Source organism: Megalobrama amblycephala, linkage group LG5 (assembly GCF_018812025.1).
Source record: "Megalobrama amblycephala isolate DHTTF-2021 linkage group LG5, ASM1881202v1, whole genome shotgun sequence".
NCBI classification, from domain to species: Eukaryota; Metazoa; Chordata; class Actinopteri; order Cypriniformes; family Xenocyprididae; genus Megalobrama; species Megalobrama amblycephala.
This window is the reverse complement of record NC_063048.1, coordinates 26,770,723-26,792,568: the sequence shown is the minus strand read 5'-3', so window position 1 is coordinate 26,792,568 and position 21,846 is coordinate 26,770,723. Positions and strand designations below refer to the sequence as shown.

Sequence of the window (21,846 nt, the reverse complement as noted above, 5' to 3'; positions counted from 1 at the left end):
TTATAACGCCGTTATTCCCATCACTGGTGATCAATCACCTCCTTTAAAACCTGCTTCTTCCTCCTCGAGTCCAGCCGTCTCTTCGCCTTGCTCCGAAAAGGAGGCCACAAGCGCCACCATCCAGAGGACTCTCTCGCACTTGTTTTCTATCTACCAATCACCTCAGACTATTTAAGCAGGGTCTGGTGTTCAATATGAAGTTTTGTTTGCCATCTGAGTGATTTTCCCCTTTGTATTTTCCCTTTTGTGTTTGATCTTGCTTGTCTACCCTTCTGGGTTTTTGCCTCTCAACTTTTGCTTTGGATACCTAGTTTCTTTGGACTTACTATTCATGTTTTGACCCTGCTTGTTCAACCAGATTTGGATTTACTCCTTGGGACTGATTATCTGTGTTTAACCCTGCCTGATATATTGTGTGTTATGGGGACTTATACACTGTCATTGCTATTAACCTTGTGTGTTTAATAAAAGCTCCTGCAACCAGAATGTGACCAAACAATTAGATAATGGATTTTGCTGATAACAAATAATGAAGATGGGAAATCTGGCTGATAACCATTTAAGCAGGCGATAGTTTCTAAATCTAAAAAACTAAATGAAAATTAGTGCTGAAAATTATTACAATTAACAATAAAGTCTTAACAATGATAATGTTTTGCTGTTACTGTATATTTTAGAACCATATATTTAGCATTTTGAGTAGAAGGAAAAGCATGCTGTTTTCACGCATGCATTCTGACTTTTGGAAAATTTGTCAAGCTTGTTGTCAAGCAGTTGTTGACAGTGTGTTTGAAGTTATTTAAAGAGTTCTGGATTATGTCACATTGCATTGCACCAATTTCTTGTATACCTTTATTCTCTTGTCTTTAGTCTTAACAGGAAACCAAACAGAATCAGAGTCAGACTCTGTTGAGGAGAGAATCCTTAACCAGATAGAGGAGGAGAAGAAAAAGTGCGTCTCATTTTACTACAGAAATATTTGTAATTCACTATGCTAACTTATCTTACAATCTTAGATATTACAATCTACAAGGCTCAGTTAAAACAGTTTATGCTTTACGGAGTATTATGATCTTTATGGACTGTCTTGTATGCATTACATTGATTTTTTTCTTTATAGTTACAAGATCACATCTGGATATTTAAAAGGGTTGAAGACAGAGATTGAACATCTACGGCTGTTGCGTGAAAAGGCGAAAGTGAAACTCCAAAAGGACTTCGAGAATTGGTGGACTCAAGAGGGTGCTAGACTACAGGTTTCATTGTTCACAATATATAGCAGCATGCTTTGTTACTCATTGATATTTTGCTAGTTACTAACTTTCCAGTCCAGTCCAGATCTCTCTGAAATGCCATGATTAACAATAGTCAACTAGCTCAATTGCTGGGTGATTACATCTGACAGTTTGTGATAATTTTTGACTTTGACTGTCCTGTGGTTTAAGCTGTACAGCCCTTGACTAGTGTGTTTAATTGTGTCTGTTTCTGTGTTTGCTGAACAAGTCAATCACAGTTTTTTTTCTGATTAAACGCGATGTAATCGCAATTACAAACACTAAAGTTTATACGTTTGTAATATATTTTATAATGTAATAATTTCACAGTTAATCTCCAAATTAAAACAACATAAAGAAACAACATAAAGACAGTATATTTTAGATATTTGTTTAATGGCATCTTTTTATGAATGAAGGCCAGTATCACCGATACTAATACTGCTACTGATGTCTTGATGAAAATGACCCCCCCCCCCCCCCAGTTTTAAACATGAATTAGCCATTCAATATTACAGTGTAATTGAAAGCTATCTTTTTTTTTATTATTTTATTTTTTTTTATTAGGCTTCAAAAATATAGCAACTTTTAATTTAAGTGAATTTAGAACAATCCTCACATAGACCAATAAATGTCATATTTACCTGTCAGATAGAAAAAATACAGAAATTAAATAAAGTTACCAAACAGTCTGCACTGCATGATTTATAGCCTAAATTAAATAAAGATGACTCATTATTAAAGCTACAAATGTTCTTTAGTCAAGAGCAGTGAGTAATTTTCTCTGTTAACTTGGTTCTCAGCAGACGTGGATCTCACACGCATCCTGCTTTCTCACAACTCTTTACTTTCGTTTAAGACTTTAACTCATTCAATAATTCTCTTCTGAGGATGCTCAACAAAACATAATTGGCATAATTGTGTGTGTTATTGTTCGTTCAAGCGAACTCAATTACAAGAACTCGATTATGGTGCGCCACCCATGCGCAAGATACTGGCACGCATCTTTCTGTGTGTTGTGTGTGACAGGACATTCACAGACAACGTGTTCTCTTTTTCTCTTTTGGTGCACTTAAATGGTTTAAAAACATTTGCATGAATAAGAGCGTGATCATATGTTGTAATGCTAGATAAAGGATGACAGAAAAAAACGGATGCTGCGTTAATTGCGTTAGATATTTTTAATGCGTTAAACTGAAAAAAAAAAAAAACTGTGTTGACAGCACTACTTTTTACCTATAAACAGTACCCATTCTTAACCAAAATTAGCTTCTCAGACCATTTTCACAACAAGCCTCACCAACGACACTTGTTTTTTGTTGTGTTACAAACAAATTTGATTGGGAAGATGCAAAACAGGAAGTCTGTCATTATTTTGGAAAAACGTTAATGACACTAAATTAGGGCTGCACGATGTATTGCACGATACGAAAAATAACATTGAACTTGAACGCGATTATCGCTTAAACGCGATTCTTAGTGCGATTACAAAATCGCAAAGGCTGCAATTGTTTTTTATGCGCGGCTTGTCAATGAAGTATGGCTCCAAATGCTAATCCATCTGAAAGCACTGCGAGTTTGAGTCTCTTATAATGTACATTTGAAAAAGCAACACGCGTCAAACTTCTTTTCATACACGAGAAGCATTTACAGTATTAACGTATTGTCCAACAAAAGACAACATTTAATAACATGTTTTTACTCCAAACTCACTTCATAATGACAGTTGAGTGTCCTTCTGTGAGATGATGTGGCTTCTTACACAGAATAAGGCAGTCGTGTGTTTATTAGTCATGTTTAATTAATCAAAGCATTTCAGTCTTCTGTTTATTCAGCTACAGCGGCCCTGTCCCAAATGGCACACTCCGGACTTGTGGACTTCCTCAGAGTCCACACTTTGGTGACGTCATGTAGTGCAGACCTATAGGGCCCTTGGCACGAGTCCACGAGGGCGCATTGAGAGGTATTTTTGGGACAGACTCGATCGTCATGCCGGAAATAACGGTCTGGTTGTTTTTTGACAGGAGCTGCAGGTTCGGGGATAATATTTAGCATATTTTTCTTTTGCAAAATATTATCTCCATGTCAACTACACAGCCTGCTTTTGCTTATGCCACCTGGGCATTAGACAATATATACATGCTTATTTAAATAATGTATACAGTTGTAATAATACATAATGTTCCATTTGAACTAAGATTACAATTTTAACACCTGTTAAACATGTGCGTGAGTTTCAGATGAATTTACAGGTTTAAATATAAATACTAGGTTTACATATGACTCAGTAAAGCCCTGACATTCGGTTCTATTTATTTAATGAATCATAATGCGATCGTATTATTCAACGCGCTATTATTATGTTTGAGATCAACCACTGGTCGATGACCATGTTTGTATAAACTGTAGGTAACAACTGGTAAAATGTACACCTAGGTCATAAAAACTGTAATGATACCTACACTTAAATATTTTCTTCTCAGCCATGTCATCTTTTGTTCTTGAGCGAAATCTTCTCCCATCCGTTGTCTGATTGGCATTTCGCAAGGATTCCTGGGTAGTTAAAGTGTGCGGAGCCTGCATCTATGCGGGCTTCGTGGAAGACCGCTTCAAGGGTGCAAAGGGGGCGCTGCTGAGCACACTTCAGAGCGTTAAAATGCTGAATGGGACGGCCTACGGACTCGTAGACTCGGCGAGCACGCGCAATTTAAGTCCACGAGACCGAATGTCCACATTGCGCCATGGGACAGGGCCAGCGATATGATGCGTGTTATCTTCTTCTGCTGCAGGGCATATTTTGAGTTTCTGTGCAAGAGCGCCCTCTGGCTTTCAGATGGAGAAGCATTTACTACTGATCACAGAGCCGTACAGCTCAGATAAGCCACGCATTAGATAATCGCAGCCTTTGCCATATCGCGTGCGATTTTTATCGCGATAAATCGTGCAGCCCTACACTAAATATTTTGTATTATTGCCATATCAAACTGATGATACCATGTACTATTTGGCTGTCAAAAAACTAGCTGTCACTAGGTGGTGCTATAATATTCAAAATTCTGAACCATATGAAACATATGGGAGGCTAGAATTGTTACACTGATATAACGTATATTTGTATTCTTCATCAGGGCCACAGTGCAGAGAACACAGGAAGCAGTCTAAGTCACGTCAGCCCTCTCAGCTGCATGTTTACTAGGTGACAATGTTGTATATGCTATGACAATGTTGTACACACACACACACACACACACACACACACACACACACACACACACACACACATATGTGTGTGTGTGTGTGTGTGTGTGTGTGTGTGTGTGTGTTATATATATATATATATATATATATATATATATATATATATATATGTATGTATGTGTGTGTGTGTGTGTGTGTGTGTGTGTGTGTGTGTATATGTGTGTGTTTGTATATATATATATATTAGGGCTGTCAATAGATTAATTTTTTTTTAATCGTGATTAATCGCTCACTTATCGTGAAATTAAGCATACACCATTTATCTTGTTTAACACGTCCGTTTTGCCATCATTGCCTATATCCAGCAAAGTAAACCATCAGATTGAAGTGTGATTTTCACAAAACTGTATTTTTCAGCTTTTTTCAAGGTAAATTTAGATGTCTTTCCAAAAAAGGACACCAAATAACCAAATGATATGATTTCATATAATTCATACGTTTATGTACACCAAAGTTGCGATACTGAACGGGACCACATGGATATGCCAAAAAAGCCTAAACCAACCACCTTGACCTGCATATATACTAAAGTGCACAGCAACATACACAGGACAAATTCAAACATTATCCTGAATGTGTGTGAAAACAACGTGAATGTACTGAAATGTGTCTGTGCATAAATACAATGTGAGATCAGTGCGTAGAGAGCGCTCATACATGATTTGTTTTCCCATCAATATAACGGATTCACACGTGCTTCTGTACGTCACCGCAATCGTCTTTACTTTGATTGCAGTCCTAATCCATCAAAACTTTCATAGCAAGAATCTGGTTTGCATTATCCAGCCGAGAAACATAGTTTTCATGTCATCTGGCAATACAGCGGTGGGATGTTTCGAAGTTCCGTTCAGACAGGAACAGCGCGATGCGGGAGGGCTCGCGCTCTTCAGATACAATGACACAATATGACAGAGAGTTTTTGTTTTAAAGCGAAACAGACACTGGAATGAATAATTCTCTCTGCCATCTCTGATATAATCAGCATGGACTTTTAAGATCATCTAACTGCTTGATGTAAATTACGTTATGACATAATTTTACATGCTTCCGTGATCATTTTTATGTTAAATGCTTTAAATTATTTTAATGCGTTAAGGATTTTGAATTAATCATATGCGTTAATGTTGACAGCCCATATATATATATATATATATATATATATATATATATATATATATATATATATATATATATATATATATATATATATATATATATATACAGTGCTGCTCGAAAGTTTGTGAACCCCTTGCAGAATCTGTGAAAATGTGAATAATTTTAACAAAATAAGAGGGATCATACAATATGCATGTTATTTTTTTATTTAGTACTATCCTGAGTAAGATATTTTACATAAAAATGTTTACATATGGTCCACAAGACAAAGAAAAAAAAAATAGCTGAATTTATAAAAACGACCCACTCAAAAGTTTATGAACCCTTGACTCTTCATACTCTGTGTGGTTACCTGGATGATCCATGTTGTTCATGAGTCGCTTGTTTGTTCTGAGCAGTTAAACTGCCCAATATTCTTCAGAAAAATCCTCCAGTTCCCAAAAATTGATCAGATTTCCAGCATCTTTTGCATATTTGAACATATTTCCAGCAGTGACTATATGATTCTCAGATCCATCTTTTCACACTGAGGACAATTGAGGGACTCAAACACAACTATTATAAAAGGTTCAAACATTCACTGATGCTCCAGAAGGAAACACGATGCATTAGGAGTCAGGGTAAAAACTTTTGAACAGGATAAAGATGTCCACATTTTTCTTATTTTGTTTAAATACCTTATACCTTTTCCTTTTTTTTTTAAATTTAGTATTGCCCTTTGGAAGACACTTAAATGTTTGCCAGAAGACAAATTAAGTACAATATTCCTTGATATTCAAATTCAAAAGGTTTTCACCCCCTGGCTCTTTATGTATCGTGTTTTCTTCTGGAGCATCAGTGAATGTTTGAACCTTTTTTAATAGTTGTGTTTGAGTCCCTCAGTTGTCCTCAGTGTGAAATAGTGTTGTTTTTGGCAGCCTGTTTTAATTTTAGTTTTAGTCTTTGTGTCAAGCTGTCATTTTAGGTTTTATTAGTTTTAGTCACGTTCATACTCTTTTTAGTCTAGTCAAGTTTCAGTCGAACTAAAAGTCTGAGCATTTTAGTCTTATTTTAGTCAGAATTATCCATGACTATTTTCATCTAGTTTTAGTCGACGAAAACTGATGACATTTAGTCTAGTTTCAGTCAATGAAAATTGTATTTTAGTCTCTTTTTAGTAATGCAATTCTGTTTAACCCAGTCAATATACTATAAGTACCTAGTAGTATAGACAAAATTTTTTTAGCCAAACCCATTTCAAACGAGGTTATCTTATTATATTATTGTTACCTTGTAGATAATACCTTATAATGCCTTGAGATGTCTCTTAAGATGTCTCTTTAAGACCTGAAGGCTTTTTTAGAGTTTTTTTTTTTCTGAGCACCATACACAAAAGTAACTCCAAAACTGTAGCAAGGAGAGTCAAAAGGTAGGTATCATTGATAGAACACTGATATTTAATTTTTTAGAAAATATAAATTACATTTGGACATTTTCATGCTGAAAAACTGCTGATAAAAGACAAAAAATATATATATATATTTTTTTTTTAATATAATTTTTCATTTTTTTTATTTGACATGGAATAACTCAGGAAGGCAATAAGATCAGAGAAAAATTCTTTTTGGTGATGCTCTCCTACATATGAGTTGCATCTGGTTCAAATTTTGTGGTGATAGCATAGAGTAGTTGTTATTCATTTTTTCGCAGCTAGATGGTCCCCACGGGCGGTAAACTCTGGTTTAGAGGCATTTCTCAGCACTCGTTAGGAGTTTTTCAAAATGGTTAGATGCATTAAAAAGCTTGAGTTTCTAAGCTTTAAGATAATACCTATTTTGTGTTATTCCACATTGGAAAACGAACATGGATGGTTCCAGGAACATTGGATACACAATGCATCCCGGAAAGATGAGAGACATGTTTTTACATCATTCTGTGAGTAATATCTTGCGATCAATGCAATATATTATATTGATTTTGGATTCATTTTAATCGTGAGAATCTGCTTTAAATAATGATGTGCATTTTCTATGATCTGTGCATTTTTATTGAAGTTATGAGCATGTGAAATCTACATATTTCCCTATGTATCGGTCCCTCTCTCTATGTCAGACTTAACTTTGTTTGTTGTCATTTACGCTAACTCACCGCATCTTCTAAATAATGCCACAAATGGGGCTTGAGGAAGTGACGTCGCCTGCGTCTGCGCAGTGCGACCTGATGCAGCCCCTGAAGTGAGACACAGGAAGCAGAAATACTGCAAAATAATAATAACAACACGACTAAACGAGACAAAATAATGTTATAACATTTCGTCTCGTCTCGTTTTGGTCAATGAAAATAAAGAGACATTTTAGCATAGTTTTTATGTTGTAAACCACATTTAGTCGGTAACACTTTAGAATAACTCACGCTATGAAGCATTAGTTAAGCATTAGTAAATAGTTAATTCATCATTTATAAAACATTAATAGACATTAGTAAGCCATTTATAAATACAGCTATAAATGCTTTGTTCTTGATTTATAAGCATATCTATAATGAGTTTAATAATTGTATTTTCATACTTTATTAATGATCAATTTATCATTTCTAAATTATGTATTACATTATTCACAAACCAGTAATTTAGGAGTTGTCAGTGGTTCATAAGATCATTTAGGAAGTGTAAGTAAATTATTAATAAAATATTTAAATGTACATTTATGCATCTTATTATTTAGACATATAGAATTAGTTACTCAGTGTGTTAATAAATGCTTTATTAACATATTCCTAGTGTCAAAACTACCTCGGTACTAACTTTAAAACATTAGAGAACAGCAGTGCAGAAGATCACTGAACCTTTAAATCTCATTTATAAAAGCTTTACAAAGCATAAATAGTCCTCACTTTAGATGAGCTCACAAAAATAGTTAACTGACTACTTCTAAATGTTTTATAACTACCTGAATTAATCATGAATTGCAGTAGGAATATGTGTTAATAAAACATTTACTAACACACTAAGTAACTATTACTATGTGTCTAAATAATAAGATGTATAAATTAATGTTTAAATAGTTTATTAATCATTTACTTACACTTACTAAATGAACTACTGACAACTCCTTAATAACTGGTTTGTAAATAATGTAATACTTAATTTAGAAATGATAAATTGATCATTAATAAAGTATGAAAATACAATTATTAAACACATTATAGATATGCTTATAAATCAAGAATAAAGCAATTATAGCTGTATTTATAAACTACTTACTAATGTCTATTAATGCTTTATAAGTGATGAAATAACTATTAACTAATGCTTAACTAATGCTTCATAGTGTGCAGTTATTATAAAGTGTTACCATTTAGTCTTGTTTTTATTCGTCAACAATATTGCATTATACATTTAATTATAGTCATCGTCACATGACCAGCATTTACGTTGAGTCTCGTCAAAGACTATAGAATAACACAAGACGTGTCACTCGTATTGTTTTGAATGGGAGAAAGTGCAACTCTTGAATTGGTTCATATTTATAAATTCAGATTTTTTTTTTTTTTTTATGTAAACCTTGTTAATATAAAATATCTTACTCAGGACAGTACTAAATAAAAAATGACATGCATTTTGTATGATCCCTCTTATTTTGTTAAAATTATTCACATTTTCACAGATTCTGCAAGTGGTTCACAAACATTTAAGCAGCACTGTGTGTGTGTGTATATATATATATATATATATATATATATATATATATATATATATATAGTCAAACCAAAAATTATTCAGATATTTTTGATAAATTTTTACTAGTGGGTGCAAGATACTATAGTTCATTTATGTAAGTGAGGATAGCAAATAAACTGACATTTTGTGGAGTTTATATATATATATGACAATGACAAGTATAAAATATGACAAGATCTCAGAGATCTTAATATATATGTAAATAATATTATATATATATATCTCAAAATATCAAGATCTCTTATATATACACACTATATTGCCAAAAATTTTGGGACGCCTGCCTTTACGTGCACATGAACTTTAATGACATTCCATTCTTAATCTGTATGGTTTAATATGGAGTTGGCCCACCCTTTACAGCTATTACAGCTTCAACTCTTCTGGGAAGGCTTTCCACAAGGTTTAGGAGTGTGTTTATGGGAATTTTTGACCATTCTTCTAGAAGCGCATTTTTGAGGTCAGGCACTGATGTTGACGAGAAGACCTGGCTCACAGTCTCCGCTCTAATTCATCCCAAAGGTGTTTTATCGGGTTGAGGTCAGGACTCTGTGCAGGCCAGTCAAGTTCCTCCACACAAAACTCGCTCATCCATGGACCTTGCTTTGTGCACTGGTGCGCAGTCATGTTGGAACATGAAGAGGCCATCCCCAAACCGTTCCCACAAAGTTGGGAGCATGAAATTGTCCAAAATGTCTTGAGTAGGCTGAAGCATTAAGAGTTCCTTTCACTGGAACTAAGGGGCCAAGCCCAACCCCTGAAAAACAACCCCACACCGTAATCCCCCCTCCACCCAACTTTACACTTGGCACAATGCAGTAAGGCAAGTACCGTTCTCCTGGCAACTGCCAAACCCAAACTCGTCCATCGGATTGCCAGACAGAGGAGCATGATTTGTCACTCCAGAGAACACGTCTCCACTGCTCTAGAGTCCAGTGGCAGCTTGCTTTATGCCACTGCATCTGACGCTTTGCATTGCACTTGGTGTTGTAAGGCTTGGATGCAGCTGCTCGGCCTTGGAAACCCATTCCATGAAGCTCTTTACGCACTGTTCTTGAGATAATCTGAAGGCCACACAAAGTTTGGAGGTCTGTAGGTATTGACTCTGCAGAAAGTTGGCGACTGCTGTACACTGTGCACCTCAGCATGCGCTGACTCCGCTCTGTGATTTTACGTGGAATACCACTTTGTGGCTGAGTAGCTGTTGTTCCCAATTACTTCCACTTTGTTATGATACCGCTAACAGTTGACCATGAAATATATAGTAGTGAGGAAATTTCACGAATGGACTTATTGCACAGGTGGCAACCTATCACGGTACCATGCTTGAATTCACTGAGCTCCTGCGAGCGACCCATTCTTTCACAAATGTTTGTAGAAGCAGTCTGCATGCCTAGGTGGTTGATTTTATACACCTGTGGCAATGGAAGTGATTGGAACACCTGAATTCAATGATTTGGAGGGGTGTCCCAATACTTTTGGCAATATAGTATATATATCAGTGGCATGCGGTCCATATAAGCTGTGAATGCTCTGCATACCCAACCCATTCGTGGACTCGGCAGTTAATATTAAAATTATAAATTACTATTAAATCCCTGTTTGAGGTGTACCATAAAGCCTACATGATTGGTAATGCATATGTAACTGTCCGTAATTTATGTAGGCTACTCTCAATAAAAGGTCCAACATATTAGAAATACTTTTCGCTGTGTTGATATTTGTCATGAACAAGCAACTGAGTAAACTAACACTGTCTATAGAGAACGCGAGTTTCTTGCTTAAACCCAGTCAACGTAACTGCTTTGGCCACATTTTTTACATGACGCACCACCCAGCATACCCAGTTAAAAAAGTCGCCACTGATATATATATATATATATATATATATATATATATATATATATATATATATATACACAATGCCAATGAAACTGATTGTGACAAAATGTACCAAATAATGTTGCTTCAGCTGTTTTCACTAAGCAATTTGAACAAGCTTTTTGTGTGTGTGTGTGTGTGTGTGTGTGTGTGTCTTTGACTTTTCATTATTATTGTGACCAGTAATGTTTTTGCAATTACCAAGGGTCATTTTTATTCAGGAATAATAATCCAAAAGTTGATGACACTGATTCTCAGGAGAGAAGACAAAGGGAACAGACATCTTTCTCTTCCAGAGAGCAGAGGTAAGAGATATGATTCTACATAACAAATAAAAGTTAAGATTCAGGGATGTAAAGTGAGTGATTGCACTTAGATCTTCTACTCACTTGCTCTTAACTGTGCCTCGGTGTCGCTATAAATCAAAGGGTGATCGGACCTTTTCTGTGGCTGGGCCCAAGCTTTGGAATGGTCTCCCCTATCATGTGTGGTCTGCTCCTTCATTGGACATTTTTAAATCTACTCTTAAATCGTATTTTTGTTCTTTAGCATTTGGAAACCTGTAATTATTTTTGTGTAGATCTTCTTTGTAATTTGTACAGCACTTTGGATCAATCTATGTTGTGTTTAAATGTGCTTTATAAATAAATGTTGTTGTAAATGTTGTAATGTATTGGAGTAAAGAGTACATATACTTATTCAAAAATGTAGTTAAGTAGAGAGTAAAAGTTAATCAAAAAGAAAGCTAATATCTTTGATTCTCAAAATACAATGTTGACAAAAACATACTTGAGGCAAGACACCTCAGGTGGATAGGGTAAAAAGAATAACTAATAGTTATCACTATATTTCCCAATTGATTGCTTATATTAAGAAAAAAAAAAAAAAAAAAATCATCTTACAAGTTTTCTGAAATGCTATGTTTAAATATGACTGTTATATAGGTTCACTGACCATTACATAATCAGTCTAAACAAGTATCTCTTTATTTAAGTGCAGATAACAGCTTATCTCTAACCACAAGTACGCCACAGAATAATGTACCATACCCAGATGAATAGGTTAAAAAAACACTAATATTTATCACTATATTTCCCCAATTGATTGCTTATATTAAGAATTGTAAACATTTTTTGTCTTACATACATACATTTATAGAACAAAAATCTGAACGTTGGATGAAGTCAGGTTCCTTTCTTTTTCTTTTTCTTTTTTTTTTTTGTGTTGATATATTCGAGTCAAAGGTTATTACAGAGTGGATTTTGGATATCTCTTTTTAAAATACTGTCAACAGCCAGAAAAAATAAAAATAAAAATTTTAGGATTAAAATGTTTTATAAAATCAGGCAAACTTATATATATGAGCAAACCCCTCTGTAAAGGGGTTAAGAATAAAACTGAAGATAAGAATAAGAAGAATAGATAAGAATAAAACTGAAGTTTGGTGTAAGTGCTACTGAAGTGGCTCAGTGTAGGAGAAAAATCAAATTTTGAGAAAATGGCCTTTTGGATGTTTTCTTTCCACTAGTCTGAGGGGGGAAAAAAACACTTTATGAAAAGCCCAAAATCTCAAAAACAGTTTTTGCCTGTAGTGTCTCACCTTAAGTACAGTAACTAAATACATTTACTTAAACACTTTACACCACTGCTGATAAATGATGGAGCCACTATGTAACCGATCCTAATGATAACTCATGTCTTGGTTTGCTTATTGTTTTACAGAGCCTTGCTCTCAGCTGACCTCTCATTTACCTCTATTCCTTTAACTGGAGATAAATGGACTGATGCCGATATACAGGCTTTCATTAGAGCCAGACACAACCTGCTGAACAACACAGGTATTATTCGCACACACACACACACACACACACACACACACACACACACACACACACACACACACACACACACATATACGTCTGTCTTTGTGAATACATTCATTGACACAATGCAATCTGTTGCTCCTTACCCTAACCTTATCCATCACGATTAAGTGCCTATCCCGAACCCTTACCCTAAACCTACCCTTAACCTATATTGACCTTATTACTAAAACCAAGTCTTCACCATCAGGCCAAAAAAGAGGTATCATAAAATGAGGACTGGCCAAAATGTCCTCACTTTACTCCCTTTGTCCTCAATCCACTGATCTAAAACTCAAAACGATAGTTGTATAAGTATACACACTGACCTAAGGAAACTTTTTAAATATTAAGGAGAAATAAAGTGAATGTAGTTAGTTTTTTTTTTTTTTTCAGTTGCTAACAAGCATTGTTCAATACTGAAGCCACATTTTCAAAACTCTTGACACATTCAGCAAAACAGAAGTCTATGTCGAACCAAACTGTGTATCATTTTTCATTGCTTTCACCAAACTGCATTAAATGACCATATCCATGAACACTTTTACTTCATCTGCAAAACACTATATTTGCAGCACATTTTTCAAATGCTAACTGTTTTCAAAACTGATAAAACCCATTCAAATCAGAATGATGGCAAACTCTGTGCATTTCTGCAGGAATTATATTGAAATATAAAATCTTAGCAGAATATTTACAATGAAATTAAATAATAATTATACCAAACACAACTAAGTACAATTTTAGCTAAAGCCAAACCCAGGTGTCCAATTTTTAGTCTCTCTTAAAGTAATACATTTTTTCAGTCATCTTTTAGTAAATCTTCAAATTTTGTTTGGAAACATGAATCAAGAAAGACATATTGGTAGAGGAAAGAAGAGTGGCAGAGAGAGGGAGGATTAAAACCTTAACAGTACTGTACATGCGTACATCCATCCATCCATCTATCCACCACTTGTCCTATGTAGGGTCATGGGGAGGCTGGAGTCTTTCCCATGTGTCTCAGGTCGTAGGCAGGAAAGCTCCCTGGACAGATGGACGTTCCATCACAGGGATGACGCACACATTCATATTCACACTCACACCTATGGGTAAACTTCAAACTTGAATCTCCAATTCACCTGTCCTGTATGTGTTTGGATTGTGGGGGAAACTGGAGCAGAAAGTAGTATGTGCACATCCCAACACAACTTAGAGCAGATGCCTTAGATCATCAGAGCCACTTGAATGTCAAAAAACAAAAATCGGCACACTGCCACTGCTGCTCTCAAAATTTTATTAAAAAGACAACGTTTAGACCAAAAAGGTCTTCGTCAGGTCAGACAAACAGTAAATAATCAAAAGATGACAATTTCTTATCATTTTATCAACATGGTCAATCACACCTGATACAATTCATTAAACTAATAACCCAATAACCCAATCAACACAAGTAAAAAATAGAATCAAATATATACACACACACAAAAAAAAAAACACTCACAAAATCACAAAAAAGGTTTCAAAACCGTGTGGGTTTTTTTTGTTTGTTTGTTTTTTTGTTTTTGTTTTTGTTTGTTTGTTTTTTTTCAAAAAGCAGATAGATGCTCAACTGAGACTTTATTTAAAGGGCACCTATTATGCCCCTTTTTACAAGATGTAATATTGGTCTTGGGTGTCCCCAGAATGTATTTGTGAAGTTTCAGCACAAAATACCCCACAGTTAATTTATTATAACCATTTGAAAATGTCATTTTTGGGGCCTGTTTTAAAAAGAGCTGTTTTGGTGTGTACCACCTTAAATATAAATGAGCTGCATATCCCCGCCCTGCCTTTGGATGAGGGCCATAGACTGTAAAAAATATGGACGTAGTGTCCGTGACGTCATACCTAGAGTTCTGAACAGCAGTTTTGACGCAAAAATAGGCCGCGGCCATCTTACTGCAGTGACGCACGTACTCACGAAACTGAAAATGGGCAAAGAGGCGGGACGTGTTGGAGCCCATGCGACTTGTTGCTGAAACCACGCCCGCCTGATATCTATCTTAGATACTATCTAAAATATTAATAAAGATAACAATATCATTAGAAAGTACTAAAGGTTTATTGTCAATCTACGTGATTTGTAACGTTATAGATGCTCTAACACCAGTAGGCTAATTAATTTGTGTGGGGTGTGCAAACAACACAAAAAAATCAACTGGGACTTCATACCTTTAATGAAATAGAGATCGCGAGATGAATCCAATCCGTGACTTGGGTAAAATGTCCATTTCAAAACATAAAACATCGTTTATAATGAAAACTCATACGACATTACCAGATATCTGATAACTCTCAAATGTTCTCTCAAACTAATGAGACTGTCCAAAGTATAATTTTTCAAAACAGTGCAGCAGTTTTAGTTATAATATCCAAGCAGTGCTGTCGGAGTTGATATCCTCCTGGTATTGTCATTGTAGTAAATCTAAGGAACAAAACATTTAGCCAATGCCACGACGATCCAACAACGTGTGTTCCGCATGCGAGCACATGTACACAGACTGACATCTGTCTCGAGTATGCAGCAAGCCATATATTGATAAAATAATCCAGAAAAAAGGCACAAATACGGCTGAGATGCCAAATTCAGCGGCTGGAATTAGCTGAGGTAACATAGGCTCACAGACAGCAGTGCCAATCCACCTTACTCAAGTGACCACGCCCTTAATTATGCAGAACTTTAAGGCTTAATATAATTTAAACGGATGAGTTATAAAAAAATTCACCCCCTCAGAGTTGCATGAAGGGCAATTAGCAGTATAGACCAAAACACAATGTGAACCAGAGTGTAAACATGTTTTTTTCTGCTGTAACTTGGCTGTTTTACATGATGGTCAATGAGATTCTGCTCCCTTTTGCACCTGTCCCTACGGCCAGTCATGAATTGCAGTTTAAGTTACTTCCGTATTGGCTTCACGAGAAACTGGGGGAGGTTGCCGCTTGATGAGGGCGTAACTTGCATACCTATGGCAATAAACAGTCGGTAAAGCAGAATGGCTGAGAGTGAGAGACCCGCTGTTTTGTATGGCATTCACCGTACATGTTTGAACCGGAGTAGACCCAGATATGAAGAGACTCCGGCAAAGAAACACAATTGAGAATGGAGCAGGACGTTCTGAATGGTTATTTGATACTTTATGTACTTATAGAGTTTTAATCGCGTCCCTTTGCAATTATGGATGTGCAACACACACACACACACACTATAACGTTCGCGCAATTTTTTGAAACACAAACACAAATACTGTTTTTAATAAACAACACAGTTTTTATCAATTTTTAAATATATATATATATATACGTGTGGATACACACTATACAAACAAGGTTTAAATTATATACACAGACATTCTACGACGACGACAACAACTTTAGACGCATTTGTTATTGAATTGGCTGACATCGACTGAAATGACGTTGGATCGCGAACAGTAGGCAACGATCCACACTTGAGGATTAACTTTGAAGCAAGACCTGCTTTGAATTGACCCTCGTTCTCAAAACAGTCAGTCAAAAAATGATTCGCCCAAACATAAACGTATTTTGGAATTTTGAGTGGCGCCTTTCTTTCGTAAATAAAATCCATCCACTGCGTTTTCAGTGGCTCTGATGTCGGAAGTAAGTGAAAACTACTATGTTCATTATTACATCCCACAACAGAACACTTATGTTTCTTAGGAGACATTACCGGCTGTCGTTGAAACAATGGAGGATGGTTGACAGATCACCGAGGTCGGGGTCTATGCCAAAACCAGATTGTCAATCAAACCACGTGGGTGGGGCTTAGCGCAATTCTACGTCACAGCAATCTTAGAACAGGCCGTTCTGAGACAGTGCTTATGAATTATTGAGATTGTAAAAAAACCACTGGGTGGATTTTTCTCATTCTAGGGTGGTTTTGCTCACACACTGCCAACACACATTTATGGTCAAACACCATGTAAAAGTGAATTTTGCATAATAGGTGCCCTTTAAAATCAAGGCAAAAAACTAGGGTGAGCCACGTGGCTCTGGGCCTACTCGAGGAAGGTCAGATGCGAAGAGCAGTCAGACAGGTGAGGGTCCAGCTAGAGAAACAGTCAATTCAATGACCAAATCCAGATATGAAAAGAGGAGTCAGACAGTCGAGAAAGTCATTATCAGGAGACAATCGACATGGCAGATCAGGACCAAGGTCATAGATGAGAGGAGATCAGACACATGTAGACAGTCCAGCTGGCACAAACAGTTCCAGAGGTTAATCAGAGAACTAGAACCAAGGAGTTAGGCAGATTCCTTGCCAATGTTTAGTCCGCTGAGTATACATCATACACCCGATCACTTAAAAAAAGCTGAATTTGACACCTCATTCATGAAAATGACGACATTTGTATGGAAAAAGAAAATGAAGAAGAACTAAATGTCACGACCGGGGCTAGAACCCAGAATGTGTTGCTGGTAGCCCAATGATCTAGCCACTACACCACAGAGCAGTGTAGACCCAAATTGCAGAGAACCACACAAGGCAGGATTGGAGAAAAACAGTCTTTACTTAGTGTCCTTCTTGAATAAACATAAAAATTAACATCAGAAGCAGGGCTGAAGAAGGTACAGATTCACAAGGCAAAAAGGTCCAAAAAACAAAGTAAAGCTTCCAAATAAGCAGGTCAAAGTTCTGAGTAAAAAGTCTCTCAAAGTAATCCAAACATAGGCCAAAGGATCTGTCTGAACAAAAGAACTTCAAGACTGAGCAAGGATACAAATAAATGCAGGTCTTATATATGCCCCCACACACACACTAACAAGCAGGTGATATCATTGAGCTATTAATGAACAGGAAATCAGGAGGAAGTTGTGGAAGGTCTTGTGCTCTCTGTTTCCCTCTGCTGGACAGACCATGGTGTGACACTAAACATTCATTTTCTGAAGATGTACTGTATGTGATTGCAAGAGAGCCAAAGTCTGTACGATGCTGTGGTGTTGAAATATGGCTTGTTACTATATGACTGCTAGGGTGCTCTAAATGGTTGCTAGGATGTACATACACAGTTAACACAGTGATACTTTTACAGTGGATGCCCACCCTAATCGTAAGAGCTAACCACCATGTGAACTGGAGATAATGATCTCACAAATTTCATGCCAATGTTAATGGGATTTTTTTTGTTGTTGTTGATTTTTCACTGCAGGGCAATTTTTAAACAAGATTAACCTTAACCACAACTATACAACTATATTACAATATTTGAGTGATGGAGATTATTCAAGGGGTTCTAGCGGACAACTCAGAAACTCCTAAAATTTGAACACATTGTTTTCTATCAGTGTATGCACACCTGCCACAGAACAGCACTTGCATAGTCTATTAAATTAGATTATATCTGTCCCAAATCATTGTTATTGTACTCACTGACTGTCCAGTTGATAATACCTAAAATATAAAAATCGACTGCAGAAACGCCCAAACTCTGGAACAGTCTTCCTAGCGTTGTTCGGGAGGCAGACACACTCTGTCACTTTAAATCTAGAGACTTTTAAGATCTCTTTACCCTGACATATCACCTATTTCTATAATTTATATCTGTTAAAGGATTGTTAGGCTGCATAAATTAGGTCAACAGGAACCAGGTATAACCGTCCTCCTCTATTTAAAAAGGCACAGCTAATGGGCCTACCAACCACATTTAATATAAGCACCTTAAATACTGTTCAATCACAGTCTACTGTTCAATCACAGTCAACTGAAATATGAAATAAATTATTATTGAAAAATAAGAATGGGCAAAAACAACAGACAATGAAAAATAAAGCAAAATAAATCAGCAGACTCATTTAAAGAAAACTTGAAAGTGGTATATAAAAAACCCCAGTAGGCATAAAGTCAAACAGCATAGCAGCCAAAGTGAATTTTGGAATGAAAAAACCTTATTTGTCCATTGTCCATTTAGAATCCCAACTGTCCTTGGGTGAATGTCCGTTGAATTTAACATAGAGGACGATGACAATGATAATGACGATGATGATAATGACATGATAAACAAAATTACAATACATGAATAAAGTCTTTTAGTCAGAGAAATACAAGCCTTAAATAAACACAAAATCACTTACATGATTGAACTTGAAACACCTGTTTCTCAATCTGGACTCTACTGCATTGAATACTGGAAGAGAAAACCATGGGTGCTTCTCAATTCTTATTTGTGCATCCTCCTCGTTTCCTTTCCTTGCTTCCTTTCCTTGAGTCTTAGCTCCACCCCTTCAGGATGCGAAAGAAGGACTCAAGGAAAAGACTTGAGGATGAAGGAATTGAATCAAGTGAAATGATATCCTCGCTCCCTTTAGCGTCACTTCAAAGCATCATCAGCTGCACTCAAGGGATCTGCCCATATGTTGTTAAAGTTTGGTTATTTAAAAAAATATATATAATATGTTAATAAAACATGATGCCCCGTAGAAATATGTGAGATGTAAAGTGTATTTAAACTGCAAAATTAAAGCATACATTTAAATTACTGTGACAGATATGAAGGGGGAGGAGAATTTATACGTGCATCACGTTTCTCGACGAGAAAGACTTCCGTAAAGGATGCACCTGTGTATCCTCGCTCATAACTCCTCAGGAAGCCACATCACTTCTCGTTCCTCGCCTCCTCATGGTGCAATTAGAGAATTGAGATGTCCTTCAAGATGGCTGAGCTCGATCGGTTTCTGGGTCATAGGATGGAGGACGGAGGACGGAGGAGCGAGGAAACGAGGAGGGTTATTGAGAAGCACCCCATGCGCCCTCTTCACCAAACAAATCTCCTTTCCTCTACTACCTCACCTGGATTTAAGCTAGAGGAGGAGAGCACTCAGGGCCCCTAGAGGACAGGAGTGGTACTACAACCTACTAAACCCATAGTAACAGAACTATGGACTGTTACTCGGGAACACTTCCCATAACATCCAATGTACTTGTTACATCATAAGAGGAATGGCATCTACGCTAATATTAGTTGGTCTGCCTCGACAGATCCTCAGTGAATACCCCTCCAAATGCCAGCATGATGTATACCCTGATTTTCAAGCAGAAGGAACTAGATGAAATATTCTGAATGATCCAATCCACAATTGATGCAGCTTGGAATTAAACCACACCATGTTTGTTCGTCTGGCCAGAGGAGAACTGGCTCCCCCCCGCCTGAGCCTGATTTCTCCCAAGTTTTTTGTTTCTCCATTCCTGTCACAGATGGAGTTTGGGTTCCTTGCCACTGTTGTTGGATGATGAGGTAAAACTTTATAATAAGTATACAATAATAAAGGACTTACAAACTATTAACAAACTATTGGTTTATAGTTTAATCATAGTTTATATATTGTAGTTACTACATTGTTAATATACACTGCTCAAAAAAATTAAAGAAACACTTTTTAATCAGAGAATAGCATCAAGTCAGTTAAACTCCTGGGATATTGATCTGGTCAGTTAAGTAGCAGAGGGGGTTGTTAATCAGTTTTAGCTGCTTTGGTGTTAATAAAAATTAACAATAGGTACACTAGATGGGCAACAATGAGACAACCCCCAAAACAGGAATGGTTTTACAGGTGGAGGCCACTGACATTTTTTTCCCTACTCATCTTTTCTGACTGTTTTTCACTAGTTTTGCATTTGGCTAGGGTCTGTGTCACTACTGGTAGCATGAAGCGATACCTGGACCCTACAGAGGTTGCACAGGCAGTCCAACTCCTCCAGGATGGCACATCAATGCTTGCCATTGCCAGAAGGTTTGCTGTGTTTCCCAGCACAGTCTCAAGAGCATGGAGGAGATTCCAGGAGACAGGCAGTTACTCTAGAGGCATCTTTACACAGCCGATTTATGGCTGCTCTGAAGCGGGTCTGTATCTGCTCAGAATTCAGTGTAAAGATGCAATGACACATTAAAGAAGACCTAAAATACGCCGGGTCTGACCCACCTCAGCCCCTAGTATCAAAGGCGACTCTGATACTGTTCTGGTTCAGTGTAAATAAACGCGAAATATAGCCGCCCTAAACTACGTCATTGTCATGACAACCAAAAGCATTCCAGTCAGCTCAGGTGGTGCGAGATTCAAGAAGCAGGAGACATATAGAGCAAATAATAAAAGTAATGTCTACCAACAAGGGGCATTGAAGTAAATCCTGTACTCACATTGTGAAACAAACCACCAAAATAACAGCAGAGAATCGTCGTGTGTCATCAGTTGGCTTTCGCCGTTTGTAATCTTCCTATGAAGAGACTGTCGGATCAACGCGCTGCTACATTTCTCTCAGATAAGGTAAATGCTTAACACAATCGGCGTCACTGTGATTGTGCATTGTTATATTATATTCCAAAATTCATCTCTTTGAGGACAATATTTTACCCACACATTATTTATATAATTTTTATACCCATAATCCATTACATATTAGTTAAAGAGTTAATATAATGCTTACTAAGCATTTTGTATATATAAATATATACCAATAATATGTACATAATAATAATAATAATAATAATTCCTTAAATTTATATAGCGCTTTCCTGGGTACTCAAAGCGCTTTACATATGGAAGGGGGATAATATATACCAATAATATGTACATGTGTGTAAACATAATTTAGTATCAATAGATAAAACTACATGTTAGCTTACATGTTTGAGTCTCTGTATACTATATACTGTATATTATCTAACTATATAAACTAACTTCACAACTTTCAATTGCACTGACA

The 21,846-nt window shown here is 36.4% G+C and overlaps 1 protein-coding gene across 1 annotated transcript in view; it reads left to right on the top strand.

Moving 5' to 3' along the window:
• kif6 (kinesin family member 6) overlaps nucleotides 1-21,846 on the top strand; it is a 196,961-nt gene that overhangs the window by 168,999 nt on the left and 6,116 nt on the right. Inside the window, exons 11-15 of the mRNA XM_048190258.1 lie at nucleotides 871-952; nucleotides 1,121-1,256; nucleotides 4,403-4,470; nucleotides 11,469-11,552; nucleotides 12,970-13,085. Of these exons, the coding sequence (XP_048046215.1) occupies nucleotides 871-952; nucleotides 1,121-1,256; nucleotides 4,403-4,470; nucleotides 11,469-11,552; nucleotides 12,970-13,085 (486 nt within the window). The remainder of the gene's footprint in view (nucleotides 1-870; nucleotides 953-1,120; nucleotides 1,257-4,402; nucleotides 4,471-11,468; nucleotides 11,553-12,969; nucleotides 13,086-21,846) is intronic.